Below are 13669 nucleotides of genomic sequence, written 5' to 3' on the forward strand. Positions count from 1 at the left end.
TCTTCAGGTAGCTTTAGGTGCACACTGTGCAGAGGACGCTCTACGCTAACTTGTAAAAATTGCAGATGCCTGCTGTACTGTACTAATAGGATCAGAAGAACACCACTAATTTTCTTCAGGTAGCTTCAGGTGCACACTGTGCAGAGAATGCACTACACTAACGTGTAAATACTGCAGCTGCCTGTGGTACTGTACTAATAGGATCAGAAGAACACCACTAATTTTGTTTAGGTAGCTTTAGGTGCCCACTGTGCAGAGGACGCACTACATTAACTGTAAATACTGTAGCTAATAGGATCAGAAGAACACCAGCAATTTTCTTCAGGTAGCTGTAAATACTGTAAAAACACCGGCTTGCCTGTCAGTAGTAGGAAGAGAATAACAGGAACGGATCTAGCTAAACTGAATACAGTGTGTATATATATATATATATATATATATATATATATACACACACACAGCACCTAGGAGATATATATATATATATATATATATATATATATATATATATATACATACACAATACACTGTAAGTGCAGCTAACTGACTTGCCTGCCTAATCTATCTAACTTAAATCAAATGACACTGTCTCTCTGTCTATCTCTCTCTCAATGCCGGAACACACTACACAGGGCCACCGTGCAGGCGACCTTATAGTGTGGGGCGTGTACTAAATCCCCTGAGCCATAATTGGCCAAAGCCACCTTGACTTTGGCCAATTACAGCTCTCTTTACAGATGGTGCTGTGATTGGCCAAGCATGCGGGTCATAGTGCATGCTTGGCCAATCATCAGCCAGCAATGCACTGCGATGCCGCAGTGAATTATGGGCTGTGACGCGCCACTCGAATTTGGCGCAAACGGCCCATATCGTTCGTAATTTGGTGAACAACCGAACAGGTGATGTTCGAGTCCAACATGCGTTCAATTCAAACACGAAGCGCATCCCTATATAGGGCAGGCCCCTACTTTCAAGAATCCAACTTACAAACGGCTCCTACTTGCAAACGGAAGGAGACAACAGGAAGTGAGATGAAATCTACCACTAGGAAGGGAAATTCTCTCCTGTAAGAGTTAATATGGGAAAAACGTGTCTCGTATTCACTGATGCTTTATCACCAATCCTTGTTTCACTAAAAACCCAAAATTTTCAAAAAACGTTTGTCATTGGTACAGAAAGTAAGGTGAAATCTTCTGAAGAGGTGCACAGACAGCAACACAAATGTTACAGGGGTGAAAACCCTTCCCTTTGTATTCCAAAAACCTTTAAAATAGATTTTTTGGCTGGAGCTACACTTTAAAAATGTACCAGTTCAAAATTACAAACAGATTCTACTTAACAACAAACCTACATTCCCTGTCTTGTTTGCACCGCCTGTATACTGCTGTTCAGAGTATATAGGGCCTGGGGCCCCACGCCTTTCCTTTTTTCAATTTGGGTGCGGGATTCCCCTTAATATCCATACAAGACCCAAAGGGCCTGGTAATAGACTGGGCGGTGGGTGTACCCATGCCGTTTGTCTCACTGATTTTCATCCATATTGCCGGGACCCGACATTACATTAAAGCCGTAAGCAGTTTTAAATTACTTTTATTCCTTTAAAAATGTCATTTTGTGCAGGGACTGTTCTAAGCACGGGAAACACGCGCCACTTTACAGGCATACTATAGACACCCCCAGCTATGATATTTAAAGAAATATTTCACTTTTTTTTTTACTTTAAGCATCATAAAAATCACTGCTCCCAAAAAAACAGCCGTTTTTAAAACTTTTTTTGCATTGATACATGTCCCCTGGGGCAGGACCCGGGTCCCTAAACCCTTTTTAGGACAATTAACTTGCATATTAGCCTTTAAAATTAGCACTTTTGATTTCGAGCGTTCGAGTCCCATAGACTTTAATGGGGTTCTAAAGTTCATGCAAACTTTCGGTCCTTTTGCAGGTTCTGGTGTGAACCGAACTGGGGGTGGGGGGGGTGTTTGGCTCATACCTACCCTCCCCACTATGATTGCTACAGTCTCAGAACATTGTTGGCCACACATTAAAGCACCAACCGCTTCAACATGCTTTTTTGATGCTTCGGTGATGCTTTTTTGAAGCTTGGCAAATACCATGTGTTTGTGTTGATTTTTCATTTTGTTTAGGGGTGCAGTAAAACCCTGGCTCAGTAATACTCCCACTCAGGAGATCCCCAGTTTATTAATACCCCTGTTCAGCAGATCCCCAGTTTATTAGTACCCTTGTTCAGAAGATCCCCAGCTTATTAGTACCCTCATTCAGCAGATCCCCTGCTTACTTGTAACCCCAGATCTGCTGATGCCTCACTCAGTAGTATCCCTAGCTTTGCAGATCCCCCGCTCTGTAGTAACCCCCAGCTCTGCTGATCCTTCTATTTACTGATCCTCCTCAGTCTCTGGTCGCTTCTCACCTCCCGCTTTATTGCTCACATGCTGCTTATCATATGTGACATCTGCTAGTTTCTCCTGCTCCAGTCCCCCAGCTCTGCTAATTCTCTGCCACTCAGTCCTCTCTCTCTGGTCCCCACTTACCTTCTGCTATAGCAGGGATCTTCAAACTATGGCCCTCTAGCTGTTGTGCAACTACACATCCCATGAGGCATTGTAAAACTCTGGCATTCACAGACATGACTAGGCATGATGGAAATTAGTAGTTCCTGAATAACTGGAGGGCCGTAGTTTGAAGACCCCTGTGCTATAGCATTCCCATGTTACACACATGCTCTGTCTGTTAGTTGCTCCACTCCAGTCCAGACCCCACTCACCTTCCTGCTGCTCCACGCTGAGCACCAGATGTGAAATCTGCACCAGACACATCCAGACGTCTTTCCAGTTCGCTTACTGGTTTCCCAGTGCATACTGAGATATCTCATACCTGCAATACCTACAAAATGAAACTACTACTGAATAAAAGCCCCTAAAAAGCTTCAGGTGCTGCAAGCGAGTGTTGTCATCAGACTTTTATGGAGGCTTTGGAGGCGCTTTGAAGCACCAAGAAAGCAACATGGGGTATCATTTTTGAAGTGAAGCAAAGCAAACACAATGTGTGAACAAGACTGTAAGATAAATATTTTATTAGAGACAGGTGCTTTGATTGGCATTCAGAGTGCTTTAAAAAGTGTGTTCAATGTCACATTTTGACGCAGGTGTAAACAAGCCCCAAAGGAACCATGTTTTTTGTTATCTAGGACTACCCAAAACTTTTCAACTACTAGACAGAGATATTGTAGGTGAGGTCATATACTATATAGCCGGTTTCTTTCTCAACAACTACCCAAAGGCAATTCTCTTCCATTTAAATCCTCTTACCAAAAAAAGCCTAGAAAAATAAAAAGTATTCTTCATACATTTAATTAACCATTTGATCTCCTGAAGGTTTTACCCCCCTTATGACCAGGCCAATTATTGATATTTAGCACTGTGCTACTATAACTGGTAAATGCGCGATCATGCAATTCTGTACCCAAATTAAATTTATATGATTTTTACACCCAAAAAGAGCTTTTTTTTGTGTTATTCAATCATGACTGGGTTTCTTATTTTTTTACTATATAGATGAAAAAAGACTGATTTTTTTTTTATATATATTTTTTACTTTCCACTATAAAACATATCCAAAACAAAAATAAACAAATTTCTTCATAAATGTAGACCAAATTGTATTCTGCTACAAGTTTTTGGTAAAACAAAATAAGCGTACATTAATTGGTTTTACGTGAAAGTTATTGCATCTACAAACGATGGTATACAGTATATACTGGATTTTGTATTTTTTTTTTTACTAGTAATGGCGATGATCAGTGACTTATAGTGGCACTGTGATAGTGTGGCAAACAATCTGACACTAACTGACCTGACATCACCAGTGACCCTAATACAGTGATCAGTGCTAATACTATATACTGTCTCTATACTAAAGACACTGGCTGGGAAGAGAATAACATTTAGGGGCAATCAAGAGATTAACTGTGTGCTAAACAATGTTTACTTTGTGTACCGTGTGCTGTTTTTACAGCTTTGCAGGGAGAAAAGAAATGGCACATCGCTGCTGTCTGTAGTTTACCAACACAGGGCTGTCATTATCTTAGCAAATCAGCAGGTCCTGGCCATTTGCTGGGACCATCCGATTGGCTTGTGCTGCAGGGAATAACAGCTCAGGTTTCTGGGTGCACACACACATGCACGAGCGGAGCCAGACAAAAGCCCCGACGTATAGGTACGCTACTGTGTCTGTACATATGCTGCTGCGAGTCGGCAAGTGCTTAATGCAGATAAGGTATGTATCCCTGAGCTCTGTAAGAGGCCCACATTGCCAACCATCATGCAGTGGCCATCGTTAATTAGATATAGACAAAATAATCCACAGCGCACAAGGGGGAAAAAATATCAATCCTGCAGCAGCTAACTTAAATCTCCAATCTTCCATGAGTATGCACCATGAAATTGATCAAGTCAAATGTATCATTTAAGTAGCGCTCGCACTTAATTTATAAAAGGTACAGTGGTTCAAATTGATGTACCTGTCTTGCAGCATAAAACACAGTGTAATCGACTATCATGAAATAAAGAAAGATTATCGCCTTGCACGGCCACGCTCTTTTCAAAAAGTCACAGCTGGTACGAGTAACTTCTTTGCCGTACTGCTGTCACACAGAGGGCTCGGACCGATGAGCCACTGCAGGAGCGGGAACATGTTACTTGTTCTACTCTAAAAATGGGTAGAATATGTAATATGTTCCCGAAGGTGAACTTATCTTTTCATTTAGGGTTTGAGTGTCAGTATCTCTGTGAAGGCTATCATAAACTAGGGAGTCATAGGTTAAAGGGTGTTTTCCTTGGTTTGGTCAGTCTAACAATCCATATTTGTGTTGCTTTAACAGAAAAATGGACTTATAATTTCAAAGAGAAGATTTAAACGTGATGAAGAAAAAAAAGGTGTCACTGATTCCACAGATGTTACAGAAATTAAAGGTAGCTTCTGAATTTCTTCCTATACATAAATTATTGTATAAAAGTAGTAATATTAATAAAGATAAAATATGTTCCTGTATGCTTTTTGTTCACTAATGTTTATTAAAAGCAGGACAGCCATCAGAAATTTTGGGGCCCTTTACACAGCTTTAGGGCTGGGCCCCCTAGGCCTGACCACCAACATTTCCCAGGGCACACCCACTGGCTGTCCCATCAAATCCACCCAATGGCAATCCAACAAGTCCTTCAGTGCACCCAGTTTTATTTGAACACTCTTACAACTTAATATATGAAAATGAAAAGTGTATTCCAAGTCATCAGCCCCATATATTCAGCAAAGAGACAGCCCCATATATTCAGCAAAGAGACATCCCAATGCAGCAAAGAGACATCCCCATGTATTCAGCAAAGATACATCCCAATCCAGCAAAGAGACAGCCCAATCCAGCAAATAGATGTCTCCATATAGCAAAAAGACAGCCCAGTCCAACAAAGAGATGTCCCCATAGAGCAAAGAGACAGCCCAATCCAGCAAAGAGACATCCACATATATTCAGCAAAGAGAAAGCCCAATCGAACAAAGAGACATCCACATATATTCAGCAAAGAGACAACCCAATCCAGCAAAGAGATGTCCCCATATAGCAAAGAGACAGCCCAATCTAGCAAAGCGACATCCCCATATATTCAGCAAAGAGACAGCCCAATCCAGAAAGGAGACATATCCATACAAAGAGACAACTAAATCCAGCAAAAAGACATCCCCATATATTCAAAGAGACATCCCAATCCAGCAAAGAGACATCTATATATATTTAACAAAAGGACAGCCCAGTCCAGCAAAGAGACAGTCCAATCCAGCAGAGACATCCCCATATATTCAGCAAAGAAACATCTCAACCCAGCAAAGACATGGCCCAATCCAGCAAAGAGACAGCCCAATCCAGCAAAGAGACAGCCCCATTCAGCAAAGCGACGTCCCCATATATTAAGCAAAGAGATGGCCCAATCTAGCAAAGAGATGGCCCAATCCAGCAAAGATATCACTGTCACATACATATTTAGCAAAGAGACATCCCAAAAAAGCAAAGAGACATCCCCATCCAGCAAAGAGATGTCCCCATATAGCAAAGAGACAGCCCCATTCAGCAAAGAGACAACCCCATATATTCAGAAAAGAGATGTCCCAATCTAGCAAAGAGACAGCCCAATCCAGCAAAAACATCCTCATATATTTAGCAAAGAGAGATCCCAAACCAGCAAAGAGACATCCCCATCCAAAGAGATGTCCCCATATAGCAAAGAGACAGCCCAGTCCAGCAAAGAGACAGCCCAATCCAGCAGAGGGACATCCCCTATATTCAGAAAAGAGATAGCCCAATCCAGCAGAGACATCCCCATATATTCAAAGAGACATCCCAATCCAGCAAAGAGACATCCCCATCCACCAAGGAGACAACCCCATCCACCAGGGAGACAACCCCATCCAGCAAGGAGACATCCCCATATATTCAGCAAGGAGACATTCCCTTATATTCAGCAAAGAGATGGCCCAATCCAGCAAGGAGACAGTCACATTACAGGCCCACATCCAGCAACATTGTCAATTTACCAAAAATGTAATGTCTAACAACTTGTCTTCACTCCACAGTGAGCAGTCAGTCAGGCCACTACATGCAGCGTGGTGCTTATTAGAGACTGCAGAACTACCACAGGAGATGGTCAGACTGCAGACATACTACAGGAAATGATCAGACTGCAGATATACTACAAGAGACGGTCAGAGACTGCAGAAATACTACCGGAGACGGCCAGAGACTGAAAACATATTACAAGAGATGGTCAGAGACTGTAGACAAACTACAGGAGATAGTCAGAGACTGCAAACGTACTACAGGAGATGGTCAGAGACTGCAGAAATACTACAGGAGATGATCAGAGACTGCAGACATACTACAGGATCGGTCAGAGACTGCAGACATACTACAGGATCGGTCAGAGACTGCAGACATACTACAGGAGATGGTCAGAGACTGCAGACATACTATAGGATATCATCAGAGACTGCAGACATGCTACAGGTGTGAATGGTGTGATTGATGGTTCCCCCAGGGCTGCTGTAAGAAACCATGGGGCACCATACAGCCAACCTGACAGGGCCCCCTCCCAAATAAACACAGTTTATTATGCTTCAGTTATGAATGAACGCAGTGAGTGATCAGTACTGATCACTCATTGTGTTCATTCAGGAAAGGGGTTGGTAAATTTGACATATTTACTGATCCCTTCCCCCACTCTCCATCCTGAAGGATCCTATTGTGTGCTTGCATCTCCCGGCAGTAAGGACAGGAGGGAAATTGGCAGCACTGTTGGGGTAGGGGGGCTAGGCAGTGGGGGCAAGAGCAAGGCAGAGGAGTGCAGGCTGGATCTGGCAATCAGGAACAAATGAGTAGCAAGGAAGGGATCAGAATTGTGATGCGCTGGGGCAAGGGAGGAGCAGCCTTAAGTAGCCCACCGGCAGCTGAACACTAATGTCCCTGATTACCACAGCCTGCTGACTCCTGGGAGACACCTGCTGGTGTACACTGGAGCTGCAGCAAACAGCCCAGAACAGGATAGTGCCACCAGCAGGTGAACTCAATCCTAACCATACAGCACTAGAGACGGAGATGGAGTGGCTCTAGTGGAGAAAGTTACATCCTCCTCTGAATGTCGGGGCCTCCATGTACATGTCAGGGCTGGGCTCTCAGCCCTTCCTTCTCTGTGCTCAGGTTGCTCAGCTGTCAGTTTATTGCCAGTACTCATCGTTCCACAGTGGCTCACATGTTGATCTCCTGCTTGTCAGTCAAGCCCACAGCCAGCCCCTTCTGACTATTTAAAATACCTGGTTCATTTCTTCAATGCCTTTGCCTTGGTCAACATATCTAGAGACTCTCTGCTGTGTTCCTGTTGAAGACTTGCCTGGCTGACGTCCCTTCTGGTTCCTGATCCTGTCTGCTGCCTCTGACTATGCTGATCTTTGGCTTCCTGATTTCCTGCCTTGCTCTGACTATCTGATTTGGCTGCTGAACCCTGGCTATGTTTTGACTATGTTTACCAGTTGTACCAGTTTTACCATTTTATTAAAAGGTGTGATTTTTGTGGCATTTTTTTGATTCCGTCTGTTTCATGGTTCCTGACAGTAGGCGAAGGCCATGAATTCAGAAGATGCAGACAATCCACCTAGTGGTAATATTTTTTCCAGGTTGAATGAGCAGGATTACCGCATGGATCAGTTTGAGATAGCATTACAGACACTTCTGATTCACACTGCTCACCTGGATCCTCCCACTGTGGCTGTTCCGGTACAACCTGTGTTGCTGGGCGTCCCTGCTGCTGCTCCAGTCTTTGTGCAGGCACCCGCCTCGAATATTACCTCCTGTAAGAGGTGTGCCTGGTTCCATTCCACTTCCCCAGCAATTTCGGGGTGATCCAGTTCAATGCATAGGGTTTCTCATCCAGGTTGGGATATACTTTGAGATGCTACCCCAGGCATTTCTCATGAACAGAAGCAAAGTAGGCTTCATTATTTCTTTGATTCCTGATAGAGCTTTGGCCTGGGCAAACCCTCTATGGGAGACACAAAAACCCATTGTCCTGAGTTACCCAGAGTTTGTGGTTTCCTTTAAAAGATTTTTTGATGTTCCTGTATGCTCCACTTCTGCTGCCAAGAGTCTCAAGTCCATCAAACAGAGTACGAGAACTGTTGCCGATTACGCCATTGAATTCCGTACTCTGGCAGCAGAGGTTGCTTGGAACAATAAGGCCCTTGTGGCTGCTTTTTCTCATGCTCTCAGATAACATCAAAAATGAGATAGCAGCCCGAGACATACCTACATATCTGGAGAAGATCATGTTTGCCATTCTCATTGACTTCAAACTCCGAGAGAGACCTTCCTTTAAGGAGTGCCCTTGCCTCCCTCACCTCCCATGCCTCCTGGTACCGAGTCTGCCAGTGAAGTAGAACCCATGCGGTTGGGCTTCACACGTCTCTCTGCGGATGAGAAAAAAAAAAAAACAGCAAATGCTAGCGCTCAGGATACCGGTACAGTAATTCCCATTCAATTCAATAAAAACGAGTAGAAAAAGGCTGGACTGGATAAATCAATTGTAAAAAGTCCACAAGTAAATATAAAAAGTCCAATCAGTTATAGGAGATACTGAGTAGTGGATCCAGGAAGCTGGATAAGGATGGTAAAGTCTATATGGAAACGCACTAAGGGCTGCTCTTCTCAGGAGTGAAGCCAACTCAGGATCAACATGGAAAAAAACAAAAAACAGAAAAGCGCCTCTGAGTGCAATATTTAATGTGTAGTACAATAAAGTATTCAACACTTACATATAAGTACAGATGTATTCATAGAGGTGTTGCCGGTGTCTAAAGCATGTTCCAGGGAGTGCCAAATCCAGGCTATGTGAGCCGCAAGGAGCTGGAGAGGAAGCCAGCTATGTCCTATGGTTAAAATGTTAACGATCTACTCGTGGAACAGCGCGTGACGTCAGTGAGGTCAGAGGAAACACAACGCGTTTCAGAGCATGCGCAAAGTCCGTATGGCACATGCATGCTCCTTTCTCAAGTGTATAGGGGAAAGGAAGGGGTGAAATTGAAATGCTCCATCTGTAAACAAATAACAACTGGCTGGATATCTGATAATTGTGCTGCACAGCAATAAAAGCTTGTGAAATGAATAATACAGTAATTAAACAGTGACATAAACAGTGACATAATATAAGAGCAGTGACATAATATAAAAACATTTGATAAAAACATTAATATATGCCCCAAAACGGATAAAATATTATGAATATATACGTGTGTGTGCGGGCATATGCACACGCACACGCGCACAACTGCAGATGTGTATGCATACATGAGTGCAGACACACATACATACAGATGCGCAGACATGTATCACGCACAGTGATAACAAGATAGCTATAATTAAAAATAATATAAAAATTATGTAAAAATGACATATTAGGTTGTAGATGTAGACAAAAAATGTGATTAATAGGTCAGGATTGCTATGAAATAGGTGGGACAGAATCAAAGAATTTTTTTTAACTCACGTTCAAAGTACAAGATGAAATTAACGATTAATATGCAAAGCATGGATCAAAGTGATATCTTATGTCAGAATAATCAGGGGATTCAAGAAAAAATTAAAAAATTATTAATTAGTTAATTAATAGGATAATGAAGATTAAATTATAATATAGGGATAAATTAAATAATGAAAAACTAAATAATGAAAAAATTTAAAAAAAAATATAAAAAAATTATGAAAAAATTATGAAAAGATTAACTATTATTAAATGTGGCAATCAATTGTTTTAGTAAGATATATATGGAGACATGATACAAATAAAAAGAGACAAGTCATCATTATTAGTTGAATCAACTATTAATTCATAGAAATAATTATATCAACAGTTGTCTTATATGCCCCTGTAAGCTGCTGTATGTTGTTTGCACCATTCGTTCACTGAGACAGCGCTTTGGTAAACACCGCCGTTTTGTGGAAGTTGGTTGTGATGAACACAGCATGACACATCACTTTCTGGAGCACCACGGCCAGTCCACGACGGGCTTGTGGGTATGGGTGATAGAAGCCATACCCAGGGGTCTGTCTGAAGCCGAACGTTTCTCCAGATTATGCGAAAGTGAAACGTTCGGGATATTTACTTTGGAAACCCTCGCGCCCAATGGGCTCAACGAGGAACTTGAAGTAAATACCATCATATAATCTTTAATTATTAATTATTCTTTGTTGATCAACTGTTGATATCATTATTTCTATGACGTAATAGTTGATTCAACTAATAATGATGACTTGTCTCTTTTTCATTGTATCATGTCTCCATATATATCTTACTAAAACATCTGATTGCCACATTTAATAATAATTTAATCTTTTCACAATTTTTTCATAATTTTTTTATAATTTTTTCATTATTTAATTTATCTCTAAATTATAATTTATCTTCATAATCCTATTGATTAACTGATTAATTAATATTTTTTTAATGCTTTCTTGAAACCCCTGATTATTCTGACATAAGATATCACATTGATCCATCCCTTGCATATTGATCGTTAATTTCAACATGAGTTGAAAAATGCTTTGATTCTGTTCCATCTATTCCATAGCAATCCTGACCTATTAATCACATATATGTCTACATCTACAACTTAATATGTCATTTTTACATTATTTTATATTATTTTTAATTAAAGCTATCTTGTTATCACTGTGCGTGATACATGTCTGCGCATCTGTATGTATGTGTGTGTGCGGTCATGTATGCATACACATCTGCAATTGTGCGCATGTGTGCATATGCCCACACACACACGTATATGTACATAATATTTTATCCCTTTGTGTGCATATATTAATGTTTTTATAAAATGCTTTTATATTATGTCACTGCTCTTATATTATGTCACTGTTAAATTACTGTATTATTCATTTCACAAGCTTTTATTGCTGTGCAGCACAATTATCAGATATCCAGCCAGCTGTCATTTGTTTACGGATGAAGCATTTCAATTTTGCGTTTTCCTTTCCCTTATACATTTGAGAAAGGAGAGCGCATGCGCCATACGGACTTCGCGCATGCTCTGAAATGCGTTGTGTTTCCCCTGACCTCGCTGACGTCACACACTGTTCCACGAGCAGATCATTACCATTTCAACCATAGGACATAGCCGGCTTCCTCTCCGGCTCCTTGCGGCTCACATTGGCACTCCCTGGAACATGCTTTAGACACTGGCAACTACGTTAGATATTGCACTCATGGGCGCTTTTCTGTTTTTTGTTTTCTCTGCAGATGAGAGGGCCTTTAGAAGGAGGGAGAGATTGTGCCTTTATTGTAGCCAGGCAGGTCACTTCTTGAATGGAAGCAAAAAGTGTAGCGCTAGTATATGAAAAGTAAAACCATAACAAATATCAGAAAAGGGGGATGAAACCCAATAATCAATCATGAAAAAAATATATAATTGGGAATATGTAAAAATAAAAATAATAATAAACATGTAAATGTCTATAAATTCCAAATGCAATCAACCCGGTGACTGGTGATAGGCATCCAAACAAAATCCAAGTAAATGCAAGTGAAAAATGAATATGAAATCCAAGTGAAAAATAAATATGAATATCAAGATGTGATAATGAGTCCCATATATATATAAAACTTCATGTGAAGATCCTGACGGTGAGCAAAATGTAAACTTGGAATGAAGAGATACCACCACCGAAAATAGGGAGGCTTACCAGAACGTTTGAACCCGGAAGAACATACGTTCAGTGGGTCAAACAGGCTTGTGTTGTATGGACAACCAATGTAAACAAACAAAGAATCCTCTGGAAACTCCAACAGGAACTCACGGCCGTCCTCAGAATGGTATGTCTCAGTGCCCTGGTGTACACTCCAAGTTTACATTTCACTTGGATTTCATATTCATTTTTCACTTGCATTTACTTGGATTTCGTTTGGATGCATATCACCAGTCACTGGGTTTATTGCATTTGGAATTTATACACATTTACACGTTTATTAATATTATTTTTACATATTCCCAATTATATATTTTTTTCATTATTGAGTATTGGGTTTCATCCCCCTTTTTTCTGATATTTGTTATGGTTTTACTTTTCATATACTAGTGCTACACTTTTTGCTTCCATTCTTAGTGCATTTATCCAATTTGCTGTGTTAGCTGCTTCTTCTTTAGGCAGCGCAGAATTATTTGTTACACTAGGTCACTGTGACAGACCTAGCCGGGAGAGAGACTTTTGGAGGGGACTGTATGCTAGCCTCTTGCCGATCGATCAGGGGCCCTTGCATTTGGGGGAACGGTGCTTTTTGTGAGCTGTATGCCTGGGGACCCTTGAGGTGGTATTACTGTGGATTCGGGTCCTGGTCCCCCAGGACACACAGACTCTGGGGACCCTGGATTTGCCATATTGGAATAGTGGCTGATTCATAATGCTGGGACAGATACTGTTAGGAGATGCTGATGTAAATTCCAGCACCTATCTGTCTGTTGTCTGATAAAATGTGTATTGTAAATAAGATGTAAATTCCAGCACCTGTCTGTCTGTTATCTGATAAAATGTGTATTGTAAATAAGTCTATAGTATGGGATCTAAGAGTCATTAGATCCCCATTGTTGTTTGTGTTAATTAACTCTGCTATTGTGTGAAGAAGAGTCTTTGTTGATTGTGATAATGTTGATTGGATTTTCTGAACTACAAGACGGCCAGTCTGGCCTAAAAGTCATGTCTGAGTCATCTAGGCTGTCTAAAGGGATTAGTTAATTAGCTCATGTTAATTAGGTTAATTAGGTTACAGCTGTATTGTTAGAGTAATATGAGCAGGAGGTCTGCACCTCCACTTTTAGTGTATAAAAGCCTATATTTTGCAATAAAGTGAGATTCCTGTTTGAACTTACATACAGCCTGCCTGGTGTTTGTTCTGAGCTATCACAATTGGACTAGAACGGCACAGAGCTGTAGTTCTAATCCCGGAGTATTGGATGACCGAGCAATCAGATGTTGCATTCTGCAATCTGATTCAGTAGCTGCAGAGTGTCGGGAGAGTGGAACCGAGCAAGCAAGGGGCTCGTTACATTGGTT

General features: G+C 41.2%; 1 protein-coding gene across 2 annotated transcripts in view; it reads left to right on the top strand.

Annotated features, from left to right (window-relative positions):
• Positions 1-13669, top strand: part of OGN (osteoglycin) — a 569783-nt gene that overhangs the window by 369826 nt on the left and 186288 nt on the right. For both annotated transcript variants that reach the window (XM_073592675.1, XM_073592674.1), the window contains exon 2: positions 4898-4988. In XM_073592675.1, coding sequence (XP_073448776.1) covers positions 4898-4988 — 91 coding nt within the window. The remainder of the gene's footprint in view (positions 1-4897; positions 4989-13669) is intronic.

This window comes from Aquarana catesbeiana, linkage group LG07, assembly GCF_042186555.1.
Source record: "Aquarana catesbeiana isolate 2022-GZ linkage group LG07, ASM4218655v1, whole genome shotgun sequence".
Lineage (NCBI taxonomy): Eukaryota > Metazoa > Chordata > Amphibia > Anura > Ranidae > Aquarana > Aquarana catesbeiana.